Here is a 20,511-nt window from a genome sequence, read left to right on the forward strand (position 1 = left end):
GAATTGAATTGCTTTTCATAGACTCAAAGGTATTCTTACAAATTTAAATTAATCTAATCCATAATTTTATTGTTAATATTCATACTAACTCTTTCATGATCAAACCATTACAATTAATAACTATTCAAGCGTTTATCCCGAAACCATTACATCATGTTGGTTTAGTATTGTTTTTGGTTTAGTAACCGGTTTAGGATGGTCCTATTGTAAATATAATTTAAGTTGGTTTAGCATATTTTATGATTAAAATAACTTAAATTAAATAATAGTAATATTATGCTTAAAATACAATTTTAGAGAGTTTTCAAATATAGTTTACATAACATTATAGGTGATGAATTTAATTTATTAAATTTGTTTATTACTTAAAACTATTTTTTTAAACATACTGAGTTATAAATATCAATGATGGATTGGTGAGTATAACATGAAAACAAAAATATAAATATTTGATTTTCAAGATAAGAAATTCAGATTTTATTCAGTTACTCAATATATAATATCTTAAATTATTTTTTTAAAAATATACATAATTTATATATATATATATATATATTAATCTTCCAAACTTAAACTATTATATTATATATGAATAATGTTTTTAAATAAAAATCATTTCTGATTTAAAAATAAAATAAAAACAACAAATGGTATTTTCAAATAATGGATTTAATTTACATTATACTATCATTTAATAAGTATTAGATACGTTTTGATATATCATTATTTTCTATTTCCAGAAAACAATAAATTGTTAAACATCAATATCACCTAGGTTAAGTATACGAACAACACAAATTCAAACATCACAAAAAAATATTTACATAAACATTATAATACAATGATTTAATCAGAAAATACAATTAAAAAAAAACAATATTCAAAAGAATAGTTATATACTTAATATTTAAAAATCAAAGATATTTTTGCTAAATTTGTACTTACCTGGCTAAGTAGATCGACCATCTTTTTACGGATCGATCGATTGTTGAGCATGTGGTCGATCCGAAAATACTCTGCAGTTTGATTAAATTTCTAAAACATTTATTCCAACACTCAACAGATATTTTTGCTAAATATGATAACTAGATAGCCAACAAAATTCAAAAAAAAATATTTAAATAGTAAAAAATATGTTAATTTAATGTGTTATAATTTAAAAAAAATTTTAATTATGACATGCATCTTAACATTTATATAAATATATATCATAACCTAAATATAAATAATTTAACAACTTAAATTAAAGAAAAAAAAAATCCCGGACGTAGCCCGGGTTAATCCCTAGTAGCATTGGAAAATAGGTTTCGTGTAATGAGAGGATGCTCCACGTGTCGTTAATAAAGATGGAGAAGTTAGAAAAGCGACCGGCTTCAGCCGGTAAAATCAATATCCACGAACCACCATACCCGGTTGTGTGGTTAATATTTTTATTTTATTTTTTCTGGAAAAAGAAGAATAAAATGGGGGTTTAAGCCATTGTTTTCGGTTGTGGTTTCTTTTGAGAGGGTTTTATGTCTTCTTCTTCTTCTTCGTTACTCCTATTCTAGAAGAGAAAGAGAGAGAGAGAGAACGAGAACGAGAGGAGTAAAACGAAACATAAAAAACAGAGGATGATCGCGAAATCATCATCCTAAAATCTTCGAGAAATTCTGAAGTCTGCGTAAATTTGTTTGTTAATTTCTCCATTGTAGAGGTAGCTATCCTTCTGAATCAGATCCGTGAAAGGGGTAAGTGACTTCTCATGATCACAATTCATGATCACGAGTCTTTTTTTTCTTTTCTTTTTTTGTTTGCTTAATATCAATGTGTTTTTTACGTGAATTGTGATGGTAAATTAATTGAATCTGACGTAAAAAAAATTGGAAATTTTGAATAAATGTTTTCGTGTCTGGTCTGAAAGTTGGCATTTTTCAGCGAGATCTGATCAGTTTTTTTTTTTTCTTTTGTTCGTTTGTTTCTACGTAAATTGTTTTAAAAAAGTTCATATATTTGAGTTTTATGTTGCGTTGTTAATTCTGATCTGTATACTCTGTCGTTTCATCAGACCTTCAACATTCATTAAACTCTACCTGAATGATTACTTCGGATCTGTAGAGTTATTAGTTTCACAATTTTTTAAAAAATTATACTCTTTATTTTAGTGGAGATTTAAAAGATTTATGCTGAATCTTTGCAGATTGTCTGAGAGATGGTGGTCAAGAGGAGGTTAAACTGTGGCTTTGATTTCTCCGGTGTTCCCAAGGCTCCTCGTTCAACCAGGGTAATGAATATTCGTGTGCTTCATTTCGATTAGTTTAATGTTTTTTTTTTTTTTTAATTTATATCTGATGACTTGTGGTTGATGTTTTCTAGAGGAAGGTATCAAGTGAGAGAGATGACGTTGACAGTCAGCTCACTGCCTTTGATTTGCTCGCTTCTCTGGCTGGAAAGTTGCTAGAAGAAAGCGAAAGCTCCTCAACGTCGACCTATGGGGATAGTCAAGAAGATCATCTGGTTGTAAAGATCAAACAAGAACATGAGCTTGTCTATAATGATAAGCCTTGTAAATCTGAGCTTTCCCATCAAGGAAACCTTTCCTCAAAGTCGCCTAGTGATAACACTAGCGAGACGTGTTTGCAAGTTTCCTCTTTGGAAAATGATTGCGTTTTAGAGCAGACGCCAGTTTCTGATTGTAAGATGGCTCTTGGTCTGAAGCAGCCTCTTGTAGGGTGTGGAAACAAGAAAGAGGATTGTGCTGTCCATGTTGAACAAGGAGAAGCAACCAATGGCTTGGAAGACGGTGGCTTGATCGCTGATACTTTCAGCTTAAAGGGTCCAAGTCACGAATCAGTCCACCTGGATGGTGTGCCTAATGGTTCTTTGGAAGGATATAGGAATCATTCTAAGTTAGCTTGTAGAGATGATGATGATGAAAACTATTGTACATACTATAAATTTGGTGACAAATGTAATAAGTCATATAGGCCTATGACTCGTGTTGGATATCGAAGAATCAAGAAGTCAATGATGACAAAACACGGTAGAGCAGTTTCCAGATCGAAGTGCTTTGAAGACACTAGAACAGGTTAGTATCGGATCTTACCGTGTTTCTCTTTGATACATCCTTTTTAGCTGTTTCTCTCTTCTTACTCTGCTTTGGTGTGTATCTGTCTAGATGGTTGTTTAAAGTCTCTGTACCGCAAGAGAAAATTATGTTATGGCTACAACCCATGGAAGCATGAGACCGTTCATAGGAAGAGAAGATTATCTGACAAAGGGTTAGTAGTAACTTCTGATGGAGGACTCAGTAGTGAAAGTGTTACCAATTCACCTCAGAAGGGAGAGTCAGGTACCTATCTATATGACCCAGATGCTTCGTTATCTGGCTGGAGTGGTGGTGCTCATGTTTATTTTCAATTGTTTGCAGTAAAGTTAAGCATCAAGTCCTTTAGGATTCCAGAGCTTTTTATTGAAGTTCCGGAAACAGCAACAGTAGGCTCACTCAAGGTGTGTGTGTGATTAAATGTCACGAAGTGTTATAATTTCATAGCACTAGTTGTGACATTTGACACTTTTTGGTTACAGAGGACGGTGATGGAGGCTGTCACTGCTTTACTCGGTGATGGGATACGTATTGGGGTGTTAGTCCAAGGGAAGAAGGTTAGAGATGACACCAACACTCTCTCACAGACTGGTCTCTCGTGTAGAGAGAATCTAGACAACCTTGGCTTCACCTTGGAGCCTGGTTCCTCTGAAAATCCTGTCCTTTCTCTGCCAACTGATTCGACAAATTTGTCAGAAAGGTAGTAACATCTTTTTTTTTCTTTTTTTTTTTAGAGTATTCCTAAGTAAAATCACTTGATCTTGCCAGGTCTGCAGCTTCTTCTCCAGCGTTAGATTCTATAGTTCCTTTGCGTCTCCTACATGCAGATCACGTGATTAATTCAGGAACTTGTGTGGAGAGTAAGCAGGAATTAGTTCCATATCAGAGTGACATAACAGCTGATGAACAACAACCACCTTCATCAGATTCAAGAGCTATAGTTCCAGTTCCACCATTGGAACCGGAGGCTCTTGCAGTTGTCCCACTTAACGAGAAACCTAAGCGTACAGAGATTTCACAGCGCAGGACCAGGAGACCGTTCTCTGTGTCTGAGGTAGAAGCTCTAGTGCATGCAGTTGAGGAGCTTGGGACCGGAAGGTAAGCAGACTAGTTCAGTTACTATTAACTTGGTTGTGTATCAACTAATGATCGAGATACTCTTTTATTCCAACAGATGGCGTGATGTGAAACTGCGTTCTTTTGATGATGCAAGTCATCGAACCTACGTGGACTTGAAGGTATACAACACTTTGAATCTTAGCCACTAGAAACTGTAGCTTACTGAACTTTGTGATTGTTTGCAGGATAAGTGGAAAACTCTTGTTCACACGGCGAGTATATCACCGCAGCAGAGAAGAGGACAACCAGTGCCTCAAGAACTGCTAGATAGAGTCTTGGCAGCACATAGGTATTGGTCGCAGCACCAAGTGAAACAGAATGGGAAACATCAAGCGGCTGCGATGATGGTGGTTGAATCAGGTGCGTTCATGTAAAGATGGGAGAAAGGTAATTACAATAACTTTCACTTGAAGATTAAGGAAGCATTGTGGGGGCAACTGTACAAAAGGCAAAACAACAGAAGCATAGTTTTATTCATTTCTTTTTCCAATTTGAGATTTTTAATCATAGCTGGCAGAAACTAGACGTACTTGTGGTTACTTGTAAGTTACTTCTGTTCATTTCATTTTCTAATTGATTTGATTCTGTAATATGGTATTGGTTGGTAGGTCCTTGAATACATTCTTTTATTTATTTGTAATATTCACATGTAATTTTTAGACAAATTCTTTAATTTGTTGTTCGTTATTCAATCCATGGCAGTGTAATTGTTAGCGTCATCTACCTTCTTATTTTGTTAGATAATGATTTTATCAATCTCAAATCATTTGACATGTATGTTTTTATCCTGAAATATTAATCAGCTATATACATCATATCTGGTTATATATGGATTCTTGTTTCTCTCCCTGCAGCTACAGATTCAAAAACAGTATAAGCTCATCAAACCAAGCTCCTCTGTAGTACTTCTAGAAAGTGAGGATGCTCAAGGTAAGGCAACAAGCCAACAACTGTAAGAATAGAGTCCAACTTATATACAAGTGAAATAAATGATGCATCTCTGCTTACAAATGTACATTGTTCCTTTTAGTTTTAGATTTTGCCAATCCCATCTTGTTGGCCAAAAGCTACAAGATCATCATCACGAGAAGTTGAACTAGAATTGCCAGACATTTCATTCATAAAAAACTATCTCATTCAATGGTATCTCTGTTTACAAAGGATCAGAAAAAAATAAATAAAATAGAATGCAGATTTTGCGGATTACATTGCAGCTCCTCTATATATATGTCTCTCTCATACACAAATGAATAACAAATTTAAAGGTTGATTGAAATGAGTGTTATCGGATCTGTGTCCTCCCTAATGACCAGAGGCCTGTGTCCCTCACCGGTGTCTGCAAACATTAAAAACTAGTCATTAATCAACTGACCAGAAACATCCACCTAGAAGATCTGATTGAAAGGAATAAGAAGGAATACAAACCTGCATTTTCACTGAAGGGAAGACATTCCAAAACCGTAGGGTCTCATCTCCTGCTCCAGTCACTATAGTCTGTCCATCAGGTGATGTAGCCAAGTATAGTACTCTCATACTGTGCCCTGTAAGCGTTGCAACCTACACAAAACAGTCATCGGTTAATGCATCAGTTATATAGTACAACTAGAAGATAGAAAGAAAGATCAAGAAATGGGTTTTCAAGTTTAGAAAAAAAAACTATGTACCTTTGCCATGGATGGATACTTCCAGAGCATGATTTGGTTCTGAGAGTATCCATGAGTGCTCACTATCTCATTGACATTCTTGCTCCACGCCAGATTGCAGACTTGGCTTCCAGTGTCAATGCTGTTCAACTGATGTCCGTTTGTGGTGTTCCAGAATCTAATGCATCTGTCTGCGGTTCCACCTCCTGAAGCAAGGAGACTGCTCTGATGAGGAGACCATGTAATCGCCTTAACCGCTGCTGTATGCTCAGTCAGCTTATGAATAGGTTGTTGTGAATGATTGTTCCATACTAATAACTGTTACAAAAGAACAAGCACCAACCAGTGTTATGATAAGCCTAGGACTGATGTAGCTCTAATCTGTGAATAGCTTAGGTTTCAAGATGACCTGATTATCGTTGCCTCCAGACGCAAGCTCTCTATCATCATGAGACCATTTCAGCCCGCAGACTTCAGATTTGTGTCCCACGAGCTTGCTGACGTAGTCGCTCTGGACTCGGATATCATGTTGGAGGATGTTTCTGTCTCTGCTCCCTGAGGATAAGATCCTCGAGTTCCATGCCAAGACACCAGTTCTCGTTTGATGACCTCCCATTGTTCTGACTCTCTTGCACTGTGTTCCATCCCAAACCTGCCAACACAAAATCAACCTTTTATTCAACTTCAATGCATCCAATCAAAAACTTTCCACAACCACAGATTGAAAGGTTGAAAAAAACAACACACCTGAACTTGACCGTGACTTGTACCAACAGATATATATGAACCCTCACGTGTCCACTGAAGCGAACACACGCTATCATTAGGCCCCAAGTCACATAGCTTCGTCACCTGAACCATCATAACCACACAGTTCAATACCTCCACCCCACCAAATAACATTGATGCATAAACGTTAGAGGTTGAAAACTCACTTTGCTATTGGAAGCAGACCAGAGATAGACACAAGTACCAAGCCCAACCGCAAGAACATTCTGTGAGCTCCAGTCCACAACGTTCAAGTAGAAGTCATCTTGTAATGAAGGAGCATCCAACACCTGAGACAATCAAAACAAACAATCAATATTTCATTTACAAACAAGGTGGACTTAAAATCTGAAGATAATAAAAAAAAAATGAAAATTTTGGAAAACTTTTATAAGAAAAATTTCCACAATTTAGAGTCCATCAAATCAAAACTATGTATAAGAAAAAATAAATAATATCATTTACAAATTCCAAGAATATATAAGCAGGGAGAACTTAAAATCTGAAGACTAAGGAAGCAATGTGAAAATTGTGAAAATTTACAAACCTTTGGCAAAAAAATAAAAATAATTTCATTTTACAAATCCCAAGAATATATAAGCAGGGAGAACTTAAAATCTGAAGATAATATAAAAAATTATGAATATTTTGGAAAACTTTTATAGAAAAATTTCCACAATTTAGGGTCCATCAAATCAAAACTACGTATAAGAAAAAAAAAATATACAAATTCCAAGAATAGCAGGGAGAACTTAAAAACTGAAGATAATAATAAAAAATTATGAATATTTTGGAAGACTTTTATAAGAAAAATTTCCACAATTTAGTGTCCATCAAATCAAAACTATGTATATTGGTTCTTTCAAATTTTGGGGCCAATTTCCACTAGACTACCGGTCTAATCTATTAATCTATCTATCAATAACCATATCACATATACCAAAGATTGTTATACCTTGTGAGGCGTTTTAGGAACCTTGCGAGGCGGCTTAGGAGGAGGAGACGAATCACTAGAGAGACCATTATCGTTTCCCAGAATCGAAGGAGAGAACGGCGAACAAGGACTCGAGTTGGAACGATCCGTCTTGAACCTCAACATGTTACTAGTACACGGACTCATCGGAGAAGAAGCAGATCCTCCTTGACCACCACCACCACCTGCAGGAGACAAAGAGTTAGAAACGAAATCAGATCCGAAAAGCTCAGATTTCAAGAGTCTCGAGTACGCTTCGTTCCCTCCCTCTTTCACCGGCGTCGTCGGCTCCTTGTCCTGCAGATCGAAAGCGTGGAGACGCGATGAGGATCTGCAGGGGATGAATCTGTCGCTGCAGGTGGATTTTGAGGGGGAGGATAAGGTCGAGATCCCGCGGAACGAGCTCGAGAACGTCTCGAGACGTAAAGAGGTCTGGTTCATCCCCGCGGGGAGGTTTAAACCGGTTTTGGTTTTCTGTGGGGATTCCATTTTCTCTGATCACACTTTGATTGTGATCGATTGATTGATATAAAGAAAAAAAACTAACAACCGAAGGAGAAGAAGATTGCAGAAGAAGCTTAATAATGTTTTAAATTAGTTTTTGCAAAAGAGAGATGTTCTTCTTCTCCAACGGTCAAATTCTAGTGGTGGTAGTAGAGATCAGTTATATAATGTAGGAGCGTCGTTGTCTGGGTCCCTTTTTTTATTTTCTTTTTAATTGATACCTAAATATAGTGTTTCTCATTAAATTATTACAGTGATTTATGGAACCGTGTGTCTTGTCTCATTTGGATAACTACTGATTTGGTGTTCGCTCTAACGGTCAAATTCTTAAGGATACGATGTATTGAAGTGTTGTTAATAAAATTTTTATAGTTGTCAACAAAGCCGTCTTAGCTCAGCGGTAGAGCGCGTGACTTTTAATCCCGTGGCCGTGGGTTCGATCCCCACAGACGGCGAGATGATGAATTTATGGTAATGTTTTTTTTTTTATTATTGTGCCCCAAATTTTTTGAGTCTTATCTTCTGGTTTCCGTGTATAACAAAAAGGACTGAATACAATAAAACCAAACGGGTCTTGGTGCATGTTGTATCGTTATACTTATGCACCATTAGTTTGGACGCATTGACTTTGAGTGAATGGTTATTATTAGTTTACATCACAAGTACCATTGTAACAATTCAAGTTTCTCTAGCTCGCAAGCTTGTGGATACAACAACTGGGAAAATATATAAAAATGAACTCTGAGAAAAACACTAAATGTCACGGTCTCTGCGGCACTCAGGAGGAGGCTTAGGAAACCTGACACGGTCGGTACAATAGTTATAGATAGTGTATCTCTTACGAACCCATTTGAGACGCTTGTACTGTTTAGCATCCAAGTCTTGAAACTCCTCCTTATCCCACCAACGTTTCCCTTGCGTCTCACAGAACTTAGCACTCACCGAAGCCTCACATCCATCAATATGGAAGCCTCTGTAGGAGGCGACGAAAGGAGCCTTTGCCCAGTTAGTCTTCTCTAACCCTCCCCTTGTGGCCCAGTCATCTGCGTTCCAAAGACTTGAATATATCTTCATCGGCTGGTTGAATGGAAACTTCACCCCAATGTCTTTGCTGTTCTTGAACACTCTTATGGGAACATCATCCACAAAGAACCTGTTGTTACAACTATATACACTTAGCTTTGAAATTTTTTTTTTTAAAATGAATGTTAAATTTATTCAGATCAAAAAATTTCTTTTACAAATAATGCGACATTGTTTGAAGCGTTCCTATAATGATTCCTATACACTTAGCTTTGAAATATTTATAGAGCAGAGACTAGTGTTGACTTACACAATCTGATGCATATTCCAGAGAACTGAATAGGAATGATAGTTCTTGGAAGGGTCAAACCAGAGGTTGATCCTCTGCTCTCTGTTTCCTTTGCCTCCTGTAAACACGTTTGTCTGCAAAATGTAAGGCTGACCGGTTCTGTTCCCTAGGAACTCAAAATCTATCTCATCATGTTCTGAGTTCTGTGATGATAACTGCAAGAAACAGCAAGCATTTTTTCAGTTGACATGCTCTAGATAATTTAGTAAACGACTTTCACTTACATAGAAGGCGGTCACAGTTCCGGCAGAGTCTCCAGGAACCATCTTTATGTGCATACTGAAGTGGCCAAACAAGTATGAACCCTTTGACTGAAAGCCAGTGCCTTTAGAACAATCAGAAGAGAGGTTTTAGATATATTCGTGTCAGAGAAACATATAAAATAAGGCAAATAAACTCACCAGTGTGCTTGTCAAGGACGAGATGCACTTCAGAACCACCATTGAGATACTTAATGTGATCAAAAGCCCAAGTGGGGAAATAGTTCCTGCCAAAAGGAACATCAATGGACTTCTTAGGAGGTACACCAAACGTTACCGTCGCCATAAGCAGAAAGGTGAGGCAAAAAGTAAGTGGAAGACGACCCATTTTGATCACCCTCATTGCACCAAACACCCATTGTGCGGACGTTTCTATTTATAGCCATATCAGCTAGGTAGCTAGCTAGGCTTAGCATAATATATGGTTTATTAATTATTATTTATCAGAGCATTTTGGGGTTACTTTCAATGTTTGCAACAGCCTTGTTAGTAACTTAGGGAGTGTTCCAGATGCACATGGACTGACTAGTCTTGTGCTGACATGATAAATTGATAATAAGGTCCTCATCCCCATGTTCTCGTTAATTAATGCATCTTTGGATACTTTAACCTTTAGATCTATGGGCTGAACATAATAAACAAACACTATTTGACTCCAATTTGCTGATAATTTCCATTTAGACTCCAAACTTGCCTAAAAATTGGTAACATATCACGATGGAGAGTAACCACAGAATGAATCAATAGAGAGATAGTAGGAGAAATATTTGGGGGGAGAAATAAACAAAAATAAAAGGTTCAAATTTCAAAAAAAGGATACAGAGACATCATCACATGACTAGAGAAGAAGCATCATGTGCAATTCACCATATACTTCACCCCTCGTTACTCTTCACTGTGTGACCTTAACATAGTATTAGATTGGTGAATGGGCCTTAACAGGCTTTGAAAGCTGAAATATGCGTGCAATTCGTATATACACGAGCCCGTAAATAATTTAATGGACCATGAAACGATAGATAACGGTAGTTATGGTGTAGTCAAAGTGCTTAGATGATGATGTGGTGTGGTGCTCAGGGTGTATCTTGAATATTCTCTAGAGAGATTTGCTTCTGCAACCACATCTGTTGGTGAAACCTTGAAATGAAAAGATCAGCCACTTTGTCGATCTCGTCTTCCAACTTAAACTCTTCTCCCTTGTCCTCCTTGGAGTGTTTCACCATGTCTATCACCGAACCCTCTGCCTCAAAGAGAGAGTGTCTCATGTCTGGATACTTTTCCTCCTCTTCCTCTTCTTCTGAATATTGTACATATTGTGGAGAGGCAGCAGGAGTGCGAGACATATTGGCGTTGTGACTATAAACCACCACCATGTTTTGATCATGATCCTTACCACCACCATCTAGCTTTCTTGATGTTGGTTTGGCCTTAAGCTTGTGAGACCATGAGCTCACCATCATGTTTCTGTCGTGGAGCAGCGAGAATATTACAAGACGTGTCTTAAACGCTCTTGTCTTCCTCTTCAACATGTTTACTACATCCTTGACGAATTCTGCTACCTTCTTCATTATTTTATGTTTGCTTGCCTTCCCTTTTGAATCCTATGCATGTATATGTATTTTTTATATATATATATCTTTCTGTTGTAAAAAAATGTGTATGGAGAATGGAAAATGGAAGAGGTGAAGGTAGAGTTACATTTATACAATTACAATCAAGGTGATGGCTAAGGAAATCCATAAAGCTAGGATGACACGTGTCAGTACCTGGCTGGTTTAAATTATCACAATTCAAAATCCCTAATCTTGGGACCACTTCTTTCACACTACTCAAACCATCTTTTTGTTCACAATCTTATCCTTTTAAATGAAGTTTTTGTAATGGATGATGATGAAGACGTTTGAAGTTGATGAACAAGGTTTGATTCAACGTTAAGGAAGCAATGTGAAGGTGTAAACAGTGACAAATATTCTTTCATATTGTTTGCCAGAGCCGTGCTTAGAGGCTTTTGAAAAAGGCATTCGCCTAGGGCCCCCAAATTTTGTAGAAATTTTAGGGCCCCAAATTACAAAAACAAAAATACTTTTTCATGGTAGTTAACATATTCTATTAGTTAGATTTTTATTTTTATTTGAATTTAAATTGGAATTCTATTTAAAGTAACTAGTTTGTAATCATTTTTGCTATATTTTAAATAAAACTATAAAGATTCTACTTCTAAAAAACTGTAAATATTTGATCACATTGGTCTTTTCTTTTATATGCTATGAGCTAGATTTATTTTATATATTTATGAAAATTTGATAAAGAAAATATAATATTTTCAATATATAGTTTATTATAGTTAATTTAAATGCTAAGATTTACATTTTTGACAGCTACTAACATTTCATTCAAAAATTTATATCCTTGTATTTATATTACAAATTCATACTTTTTGTTCATGATTTAAAAATTTTATTTATAAAATTTTGGTGAAGAAAATTTTGAAAACGTTTACGTAATAAGTCAAAACTTTTGAGTGTTATATATATATATATATATATATTATTGAAAATATATCATGTAAATTATATTTTTGAACTCGCCTCGGGCCTCCGAAAACCTTCGCACGGCACTGTTGTTTGCTACTTCTGTTCCCATGCATAACTAGTCAACCATTGCCGCAAACTCTTGGTGACAAAAGTAAAAGAAAGACGAACCTCATAAATTAAGATACGTTACCGTTGATTGAGGCTAAAACGCTTTACTTTTCTCTCTCTTTATTTAGCTTTTGTTGCCTTTTACTATTATCATATTCGCGCGCCTCCTTTTTCTGTTGTGTAATGTCTGGTGAAAGATTTCAGACAAGTCTCGATATATTTTGACCAAACACCAATAACTTGCGTGAATGTAATGTACTCATCATCATCCGTCTCGGTGTTTCTGGAGTAGATATATATTATTGACAAAGAAAGTAGTAGATTATGTGACTTTCGGAAACGATATCTTAAGACATGTACGTAACTTTCATTTGATTGAATAGAAAGAGCGAATAATACACATAAATATTCGCACCACCACCATAACGTTGCTTTTTGGCCGTTTCAAGCTCTCATTTTATTGTTTAACCTTTTTTTGTGACAAAAAAAACAACCTTTTTCTTTTTTTTCTCCATGACTTAACCACTAAGGAGGTTTCACCACTACCCTTCCCAGTCCCACACGTACTCTAGATTTCAAATTATCGAACCGTGCAGATGCATTACATGATACATCTGGGCCTAAGTTTTGGCCTATTATAGCAAATGACTCGAGGGCCAAGTCTTCTTTATTAACTAGTCGGCCTCCCTAATTAGTATGCCAAACATTTCGGATTACATTAGCTTATTATATACACCAAAAAACCAAAAATGTAGTATGTCTAACCTATAAATCTAGTTCTACCATAAGGAACGAACATGAATAATATAAACAGAGTATGTCATGTCAAGCCATAGCCCATCAGGCATTTTGGGGCCTTGAATTCTAAGGCCCATATGTAATATGCATGTAAATTTTGTTTTCCATTGGTTAAGATACAAAAGGGATAACTCCTTATTGAAAGACAAACAGTCACTTTGATCATAGAAAGAGATCAAGGACGGCTAAACATGATGAAAAAAAAAGAAACAAAGGTGAAAATAAATTAAATATGGATGAGAAGATGTTAATTATAGGAATAAAAGTGGTTGAAACCATGAGGCAAGGAGTCAGAAACCGAAGGCATTCTACTGAACATTGGGCTGTGGACGTACTCACCCTCGAAATAGTTAGCGGAGGAGAAGTCTTCCACGCTCCATTGTTGTTGGCTATAACAAGAACTAGACAAGTCGCTCGGCAGAGGAGGCAGCTCGCAGCTGCTGTTAGAATAACAAGAAGGAGAGCCACCAAACATGTAACTACTCTCCATTTGATCAGAATGAGGCTGAAGCATTGGCGAATCCGTGGATGAATATTGGTTAAACATCATCATGTAATCGACAGGATCATTTGGACAAGTAAGAGAAGCAGCAGGAGGTGGTGGAGGAGGATCGTCAGGAGAAACAATGGAGGTGACGGAGGAGGAAGGAGGCATGTCTGAGTAGACAAAGTTGGTTCGGGCACGAGTTCCACGCATGGACCGAGAAGCTCTGTCGTAGGCCAAGGCAGCTTCCTCAGCCGTATCAAAGGTACCAAGCCAGTGACGCTCCTTTGTAGTTGGGTCTCTTATCTCAGCTGCGTATCTTCCCCAAGGCCTCCTTCTTACCCCAAGAAACTTTGTTCCAACCTCTTCTTGCTTCTTCTTGGTCTTGGATGTGTTCATCGTTCTGTATCCGGTTTATATTCTTGATATCCGGTTTAGATTATTTATTCTAGTTGAAGGAGAAGAAAAATGAGGGAAGGAATGTGTGTTGGTATCCCTTTGACAACCCTTTTATATAAGAGCTGCATGCACCTTTCCTTTCCTTTTCTCATTTTTATATTCTATATAAATATATTTTTATCTTTATTCCAATATGAACATCATTTAAAAAAACAGCACTGCTGTTGAGTTAATTGTGGCCTATGAGGCTATGATATATCAATTATCAGTCAATCGAAATATATAATTATCAAATGATTTGCCACTTGGTAGCATGTTTTATTCATTTCTCAAGGATTGTATACTAGTGATTTCATAAATGGTTCCGCTCAAATCTAATGCTTAGATCGGACTAACTTTGATCATAGCTGCTAGTATATTAACTCCAATTTATTTAAAATACAAAGGAGTTTGGTTTTGTTACAAATGAGAGCGAACAAATAATAAGAAAAACCATTAAAAATAAATGCATATAGCAATGAGTTAGCATTATAATTAGATACATCTGACATCTCTGTGTACTCATCACTCGTCAACAATAATAAGCTGAAAATAAAAGATGGTGAATGATAAGGGGAGCCATGATTAGCATGTTACTTTAGCTACCAACTTTACTTGTCTAATAATATGATCTCGCAGTTGATAGATAAACAAAAATTATAGATAAATAACGTAGTCGGCAGTAGTAAACTATTAAATTCGGAGAATATCCAAATACTATTGCATGTGTTGGTCCAATTTAAATGATATGGAATATGCATGAACTGCGATTGTAATCATACACTCTCCAGAGAAAAAGAGAAGCAATTCCTAATTATTTCATGAAACGTAAACGGTTTTCCTCTTATCAATCATACAACTCGAAAAACAATGAGTTTGGTGTTTCAAAAATAATAAAACAATTTGGAAAGAAAGGGCGCAATGATGGTCATATGATTGAAGGTAGTCGACTTTATCATGGGATCATGAAGTCATTACTTAAGCATCTATTATATGCGTATAAATCTTGTAAAACGAATTAATCACCCAGTGTCGGGTTTTGACTTTTGACTAACACAAATTAAAAGAGAAAGTCTTTGAGAAAGATTATCATTTTTTTGGGGTAAGACTATGATAATCATATTTGATACGAGAGTATCTAAGGAAGCAAGTGGTAGCCTTTCTAAGACGATCTTATTCTGTGTCAGAAGAAGAAGACCAAAGACCAGTTATGCATGGCTACACGACCAACGTTAGGGACGGTGATGGTGGATCGTATTATTCTTATTCTTTTTTATAATATACTCCCATTAGTCTACATGTACAATAATCCAAAGTGGGTGTTATATAAACTAGAGAATAATTTAAAACAACAAGGGGTGATGCATGTGCTCTCAATTTTATAGGCCACACCCTTTTTCATCTCCCTATTGTTTTAGTCCCCAAGGCATCTATCAATTTTTTTAACATTTACTTTTCTAATAGTCTCTTCCTAAATTCGATTTCTTAATATATATTCTGACCAAATTAATCCATTCAAATTCGTTTGCTCTGTATTACTTTATTTTAAAACATTATTTATAACCATGCATTATTAAGAACAAATGAATTTGGGTTGCATGTGAGCAATCTTTCATGCTTTTGAGTTTCATAGTTAATCTTAATTTCATTGGAGAAAACAAGTCCTATCATTTTATGTTTCCCCTTTTGACCAACTCTCATTTGTTTCGTTTAGTTCTATATGTAATTCAAAGCCTTGATACATTGAATCTTGTTTGCATTTTACGATTCCATTCTATATCTCCTTTTGATTTTATTCCCCTATCCTTTATTCTAGCTTTCTTTACAAAATTAATACCGACTTCTCATGGTTTACGGTGAAATATAAATTCATTTACAATGTCGAAGTATCTATCATGTAACTAATGATGATCAAGTATCTAATATGGGTTTGGACCTCTAATGGTGTTTTAGTAGGCAAGTAAGAAAGACGAGAACGCATGTGCGCCCAACGTGGAAAAACACTCTCTTGGACGGTTAACATCATTAATCCTTTTTCTAATCATTACCTACACAATTATCTTTTGTCTTGTCCAAATCTAATTACTCTTTTAATCAAGCGACCATGTGATGAGCGCACTATGTAGATTCACAATTCTCAACCACATTAAGAAGTTTTGAAACAAAGGAAATGTGTTTCTGGCTTATCTAAACCTGAAAATCAATCAATCCCTTGATCCAACTAGTTTGTATAAGTTATATGATCTGATTTAGTTGAAAGTGTCTGAATTAAGGAGTTAGATGAATTTATTAATTACTTGGCTAAAATAAAGTGTAACCAGTAATAGTTACATTCCAACACTTACAATGACACTCGCATGCAACCTTAACATCTTCTTCTCTTCCTACCAACAAACTCTTTCTGCTTCAACAATTCCACTTCATCTCCTAGTATCGCTGCCATCACCTGCATCCTATTCTGAGCCTCAGCCATCTCTCCAGCCACTTCCCGGCAACTCGCTCCAAGCTCCAATGCCTCGGCCTCACAACAAGCCATCTCCTTCTCCGTCTCAAGCAACAGTTTCCTCAGATTACCAGTTTTCTCATGAAGTAACCTTAACCGACTGTATGAACTCATAAACTCACTCAACACTTGTGCATGTTTCGCTGAAACACTCTCCAGCTGAAGCTTCTCTGAGTTGTACTGCTCCATTAGGTCATCCAAATCGGGGAATGACCACTCAGCTTCTTCAACAGGTTGCTCATAGCATATCATCTCACGTTTCGCAACGGAACCATTAGAGACCGTATCTCTTCCCAAACCACTCGTTGCTTCTTCCTCCACACTACGCTTGGAAAGAGCACAATCACCATGTAGTTGCTCAATCACAACCGGATCAGACATAAGGATACCTAATAAACAACATGAGAGTACAAACAACAAGAAAGAGTCAAACTTTGTACATAACTGAATCAATCACCTTGGTTCACAGCAGCAGGAGCAGAATGTACATCAGAAACAGAAGAGTTATCCTCTGTATTCTCCGGTACACCAGCAGCAGCAGCCAGGAAGCTGCTCTCCACATCGCTCAAAACAAGATCAGCTTCCTCCCAGAAACCAATCTCATCAGCTGCATCACACCTCACCTCAACATCATCCACCCATTTGAAGAATCCACAAGCCCCAAAACCCTAAAAAAAACACTAACTTTCATAAAACCATAACACTCTAAGGCTTAAAAGTTATCAATTGATCAAATAAAAAAAAAACCTTTTTGACGCCACATTGCAAGTAAGCTCGTCCAGAATCAGCCACGACTCTCCGGCAAGGTCCAGAGCCGCAGGGGCAATCGGGGATGGTGAAGGCGGGGCGGAATCTGATATCTTCGTCGGTTGCTTTGTCACACCACTTGAAGAAAGTGCACTTCTGAGCCTGAGAGAGATTCAAATCGTTAAGTGAGAGAATTCAATTCGCGTTTGATTCGATGGAATCGTGAAAGGAGTACGAACAGCAGGGCATTTGTAGAATCTTCTTCCGGGATTCTCGTGAGTGTTCGAGAGCTTGGTTTCGCAGAGACCTCCGCCGCAAGGGCAGTGGATCGACGGTGGAGGAGGATCGTCGTCGGCGTTGGATTTGAGAGGGCAGTCGCTGATCCAGTGGCCGGTTCGACGGCAGCGGAAGCAGTTGCCGGTTTGCATCCCGTCGTCACGCACTCGTCGGCGACATCCAACCTCCGTCTCATTTCTCAATGATGTTGTTATGGGCCTTGAGCTTATGGTAATTGGTTTTTGAAGCCCAATGATTTGCTCGTTGATGTGGCCCATTAAGAGTTTAAGTGGGCCATATTAGATTATAAGATTTAAACCCATCAAATTAAAACTAAGCAGATTTTTATTTTCTTCTAAATTATAAACAAGAATTCAGATGTTACAACTTGTGGTTACAAATTCCTTAACCTAACTATCTAATCAACGTTGATTACCTAACTTTGTTAGATCTAAATCTAAGATGAGATTACACTAGCCAGAAGAGGCTAGCTACTAACACTCTATCTGTCCGATGATGGTTAAGTACATAGACAAGCGCCGAAGCTCAAAGGCAGCTAACTAAGTGGATTCAATTATTCAAGTATCATTATGATGGATGGGGAGAGAAACGAGAAGTGCTAACGTAATCTTTGTTAGTTAGTTAGTTGTAGGATTAGAAGGTAAATGAAGAAGGATAATTAGATTAGTAAGATGCAGTTAAGTATGCATGTGTAGGAAGTATGGTGAAGAAACTACGCACACCTAACCCCTCGTAGTTGACGTATCCTAATTTGACGTACACATCGAATAATATAATAAATACAAACATATAAATAAATGTCTTTTTGTTGTGTAAAACGTAAAATCAATCAAACCAAGTAACCAACCATTCAATTTTCTTGGTAAGTAACGAAATAAAAGGGAAGCAATAAAGAGAGCCACAGAAAAGAGACCTAACAGAGAAACACGTAATGTTCCATCTGCCCATCCATTCAACCTACCACACTCCCATCCCCCTTCTCCTTTGTCCTCTTGTTATATAATCTCACTCACCGTTTGCTTTCTAAATATATACACATAACTTGCATACTACACAAGATCACACATCTATCAAACTCTTGTAAAACATGGTGATGAGTAGGCCGTCATCATCGTTGGATGAGATCAGAAAGGCACAAAGAGCTGATGGTCCCGCAGGTATCTTGGCTATAGGCACGGCCAACCCTGCGAACCATGTGATCCAAGCGGAGTATCCAGACTACTACTTCCGCATCACCAACAGTGAACACATGACTGACCTCAAGGAGAAGTTCAAGCGCATGTGTATGTCTTAATAATTTTTATTCTGTTATTATTTAGATAGTAGTGTTCAAAAAATAAGAAGTTGTTTTTGGAAACCATTTATTAAGTGTGGTTAATAATTTTTTAAAAATAATTTTGAAACTTATGCTTATGTATATTATTTTAAAAAATATAAATTTGAAGCTTATGTTTATGTATATTCTTTTTTAAAAAAATGGGGTTCAACCGATTTTTCATTTGGTTATGCCCTGAAACAACTAACAACTGTACGTATTGTTACTATAACAGGTGACAAGTCGATGATAAGGAAACGACACATGCACCTAACCGAGGAGTTCTTGAAGGAGAATCCCAACATGTGCGCCTACATGGCTCCTTCTCTCGACGTCAGACAAGACATTGTGGTTGTTGAAGTCCCTAAGCTAGGCAAGGAGGCGGCAGTGAAGGCCATTAAGGAGTGGGGTCAGCCTAAGTCCAAGATCACACACGTTGTCTTCTGCACCACCTCAGGAGTCGACATGCCTGGTGCTGACTACCAGCTCACCAAGCTCCTTGGTCTTCGTCCTTCCGTCAAACGTCTCATGATGTACCAGCAAGGTTGCTTCGCAGGCGGCACTGTCCTCCGTCTCGCCAAGGACCTCGCTGAGAACAACCGTGGCGCACGTGTCCTCGTTGTCTGCTCCGAGATCACAGCCGTCACCTTCCGTGGTCCCTCTGACACTCACCTTGACTCCCTCGTTGGACAGGCTCTCTTTAGTGATGGAGCCGCTGCGCTTATCGTTGGTTCGGATCCTGATGCTTCCGTGGGGGAGAAGCCAATCTTTGAGATGGTGTCTGCGGCTCAGACCATTCTTCCCGACTCGGATGGAGCCATAGATGGACACTTGAGGGAAGTGGGACTCACCTTCCATCTCCTCAAGGACGTCCCTGGGCTCATCTCCAAGAACATAGAGAAGAGTCTTGAAGAAGCGTTTAAACCGCTAGGGATAAGTGACTGGAACTCCCTCTTTTGGATAGCTCACCCTGGTGGTCCAGCGATACTTGACGAGGTTGAGAAGAAGCTAGGACTCAAGGCAGAGAAGATGAGAGCCACGCGTCAGGTGTTGAGTGAGTACGGAAACATGTCGAGCGCGTGCGTTCTCTTTATATTGGATGAGATGAGGAGGAAGTCAGCGAAAGATGGTGTGGCCACGACGGGAGAAGGTCTGGAGTGGGGTGTCTTGTTTGGTTTCGGACCAGGTCTCACCGTAGAGACTGTTGTCTTGCACAGCGTTCCTGTTTGAACAGATCTCTTTCTATATGCCTTACCAACCTATACATACTTCCCTGCATCGTGTCTTTTAATGTTTTTCAATTTGATATGGAATATGTAATGCCAATAACTAATGAAGAATTCATTTAGTGTGAAGTGTGTGGACTCGCTGAGATGGGTTCTTTCAATTTAATTGTCTTTCTGTCTTTTTGATACAATATCAAATGTCCAGTGGAGTATGACCTAGATTTTTTTCTCTTTTGCTGTGTCATTATGAACAATCAAATAATTAGTATTCATATGAAGAAGTAAGCTTTCATATGATCTTATCTTAAACCCACATTTGAATATTCTATATACTTAA

General features: G+C 37.4%; 6 protein-coding genes and 2 non-coding genes across 8 annotated transcripts; 3 read left to right on the forward strand and 5 right to left on the reverse strand.

Annotated features, from left to right (window-relative positions):
• Positions 1 to 1,416: 1,416 nt before the first annotated feature.
• On the forward strand, positions 1,417 to 4,911 carry LOC103856034 (telomere repeat-binding protein 4). Its single transcript, XM_009133115.3, has 9 exons — positions 1,417 to 1,730; positions 2,180 to 2,263; positions 2,356 to 3,067; positions 3,158 to 3,331; positions 3,410 to 3,489; positions 3,568 to 3,785; positions 3,854 to 4,183; positions 4,260 to 4,323; positions 4,390 to 4,911. Exons 2-9 carry the CDS (start codon positions 2,192 to 2,194, stop codon positions 4,576 to 4,578), a joined length of 1,839 nt encoding a protein of 612 aa, XP_009131363.1. The 5' UTR covers positions 1,417 to 1,730; positions 2,180 to 2,191; the 3' UTR covers positions 4,579 to 4,911.
• Positions 4,912 to 5,299: 388 nt separating this feature from the next.
• Positions 5,300 to 8,232, reverse strand: LOC103856035 (protein FIZZY-RELATED 3). The gene is made up of 7 exons (XM_009133116.2): positions 7,571 to 8,232; positions 6,783 to 6,905; positions 6,595 to 6,699; positions 6,257 to 6,499; positions 5,869 to 6,165; positions 5,630 to 5,761; positions 5,300 to 5,540 (listed from the first exon to the last, which is right to left on the reverse strand). The coding sequence occupies exons 1-7, from the start codon at positions 8,075 to 8,077 to the stop codon at positions 5,487 to 5,489; spliced, it is 1,461 nt and encodes a 486-aa protein (XP_009131364.1). The 5' UTR covers positions 8,078 to 8,232; the 3' UTR covers positions 5,300 to 5,486.
• Positions 8,233 to 8,475: 243 nt separating this feature from the next.
• On the forward strand, positions 8,476 to 8,547 carry TRNAK-UUU. Its single transcript has one exon. It is a non-coding gene; the product is annotated as a tRNA-Lys (tRNA).
• A 172-nt stretch (positions 8,548 to 8,719) lies between these two features.
• LOC103856036 (probable xyloglucan endotransglucosylase/hydrolase protein 5) lies at positions 8,720 to 10,172 on the reverse strand. The gene is made up of 4 exons (XM_009133117.3): positions 9,866 to 10,172; positions 9,689 to 9,789; positions 9,426 to 9,619; positions 8,720 to 9,245 (listed from the first exon to the last, which is right to left on the reverse strand). The coding sequence occupies exons 1-4, from the start codon at positions 10,065 to 10,067 to the stop codon at positions 8,846 to 8,848; spliced, it is 897 nt and encodes a 298-aa protein (XP_009131365.1). The 5' UTR covers positions 10,068 to 10,172; the 3' UTR covers positions 8,720 to 8,845.
• A 334-nt stretch (positions 10,173 to 10,506) lies between these two features.
• LOC103856037 lies at positions 10,507 to 11,684 on the reverse strand. The gene has a single exon (XR_004456211.1). It is a non-coding gene; the product is annotated as an uncharacterized LOC103856037 (transcript).
• Positions 11,685 to 12,067: 383 nt separating this feature from the next.
• On the reverse strand, positions 12,068 to 16,106 carry LOC103856038 (ethylene-responsive transcription factor LEP-like). Its single transcript, XM_033287260.1, has one exon. The coding sequence runs from the start codon at positions 14,045 to 14,047 to the stop codon at positions 13,412 to 13,414; it is 636 nt and encodes a 211-aa protein (XP_033143151.1). The 5' UTR covers positions 14,048 to 16,106; the 3' UTR covers positions 12,068 to 13,411.
• Positions 16,107 to 16,350: 244 nt separating this feature from the next.
• LOC103856039 lies at positions 16,351 to 18,369 on the reverse strand. The gene is made up of 4 exons (XM_009133120.3): positions 17,576 to 18,369; positions 17,337 to 17,498; positions 17,047 to 17,257; positions 16,351 to 16,978 (listed from the first exon to the last, which is right to left on the reverse strand). Exons 1-4 carry the CDS (start codon positions 17,888 to 17,890, stop codon positions 16,452 to 16,454), a joined length of 1,215 nt encoding a protein of 404 aa, XP_009131368.2. The 5' UTR covers positions 17,891 to 18,369; the 3' UTR covers positions 16,351 to 16,451.
• A 233-nt stretch (positions 18,370 to 18,602) lies between these two features.
• Positions 18,603 to 20,392, forward strand: LOC103856040 (chalcone synthase 3). The gene is made up of 2 exons (XM_009133121.3): positions 18,603 to 18,916; positions 19,184 to 20,392. The coding sequence occupies exons 1-2, from the start codon at positions 18,721 to 18,723 to the stop codon at positions 20,176 to 20,178; spliced, it is 1,191 nt and encodes a 396-aa protein (XP_009131369.2). The 5' UTR covers positions 18,603 to 18,720; the 3' UTR covers positions 20,179 to 20,392.
• The last annotated feature ends 119 nt before the right edge of the window (positions 20,393 to 20,511 follow it).

The sequence above is a fragment of the Brassica rapa genome, chromosome A03 (assembly GCF_000309985.2).
Source record: "Brassica rapa cultivar Chiifu-401-42 chromosome A03, CAAS_Brap_v3.01, whole genome shotgun sequence".
In the NCBI taxonomy this organism is placed as follows: domain Eukaryota; kingdom Viridiplantae; phylum Streptophyta; class Magnoliopsida; order Brassicales; family Brassicaceae; genus Brassica; species Brassica rapa.

Bases quoted from the DNA above. Each gene is read 5' to 3' on its own strand.
- LOC103856039 (XM_009133120.3), bottom strand. From the start codon at position 17,890: ATGGGCCACATCAACGAGCAAATCATTGGGCTTCAAAAACCAATTACC. The intron at 17,499-17,575 runs GTTCGTACTCCT...AATCTCTCTCAG, and splicing joins GATTCTACAAATGCCCTGCT to GCTCAGAAGTGCACTTTCTT. The intron at 17,258-17,336 runs GTTTTTTTTTTA...TGTTTTTTTTAG, and splicing joins TGCAATGTGGCGTCAAAAAG to GGTTTTGGGGCTTGTGGATT.
- LOC103856038 (XM_033287260.1), bottom strand. From the start codon at position 14,047: ATGAACACATCCAAGACCAAGAAGAAGCAAGAAGAGGTTGGAACAAAG.
- LOC103856036 (XM_009133117.3), bottom strand. From the start codon at position 10,067: ATGAGGGTGATCAAAATGGGTCGTCTTCCACTTACTTTTTGCCTCACC. The intron at 9,790-9,865 runs GTGAGTTTATTT...ATTGTTCTAAAG, and splicing joins CGTCCTTGACAAGCACACTG to GCACTGGCTTTCAGTCAAAG. The intron at 9,620-9,688 runs GTAAGTGAAAGT...TGTTTCTTGCAG, and splicing joins GAACTGTGACCGCCTTCTAT to TTATCATCACAGAACTCAGA.
- LOC103856035 (XM_009133116.2), bottom strand. From the start codon at position 8,077: ATGGAATCCCCACAGAAAACCAAAACCGGTTTAAACCTCCCCGCGGGG. The intron at 6,906-7,570 runs GTATAACAATCT...TGATTGTCTCAG, and splicing joins TTCCTAAAACGCCTCACAAG to GTGTTGGATGCTCCTTCATT. The intron at 5,541-5,629 runs GTTTGTATTCCT...TAATGTTTGCAG, and splicing joins TCCCTTCAGTGAAAATGCAG to ACACCGGTGAGGGACACAGG.
- LOC103856040 (XM_009133121.3), top strand. From the start codon at position 18,721: ATGGTGATGAGTAGGCCGTCATCATCGTTGGATGAGATCAGAAAGGCA. The intron at 18,917-19,183 runs GTATGTCTTAAT...TTACTATAACAG, and splicing joins GGAGAAGTTCAAGCGCATGT to GTGACAAGTCGATGATAAGG.
- LOC103856034 (XM_009133115.3), top strand. From the start codon at position 2,192: ATGGTGGTCAAGAGGAGGTTAAACTGTGGCTTTGATTTCTCCGGTGTT. The intron at 3,332-3,409 runs GTACCTATCTAT...AATTGTTTGCAG, and splicing joins ACCTCAGAAGGGAGAGTCAG to TAAAGTTAAGCATCAAGTCC. The intron at 4,324-4,389 runs GTATACAACACT...GATTGTTTGCAG, and splicing joins GAACCTACGTGGACTTGAAG to GATAAGTGGAAAACTCTTGT.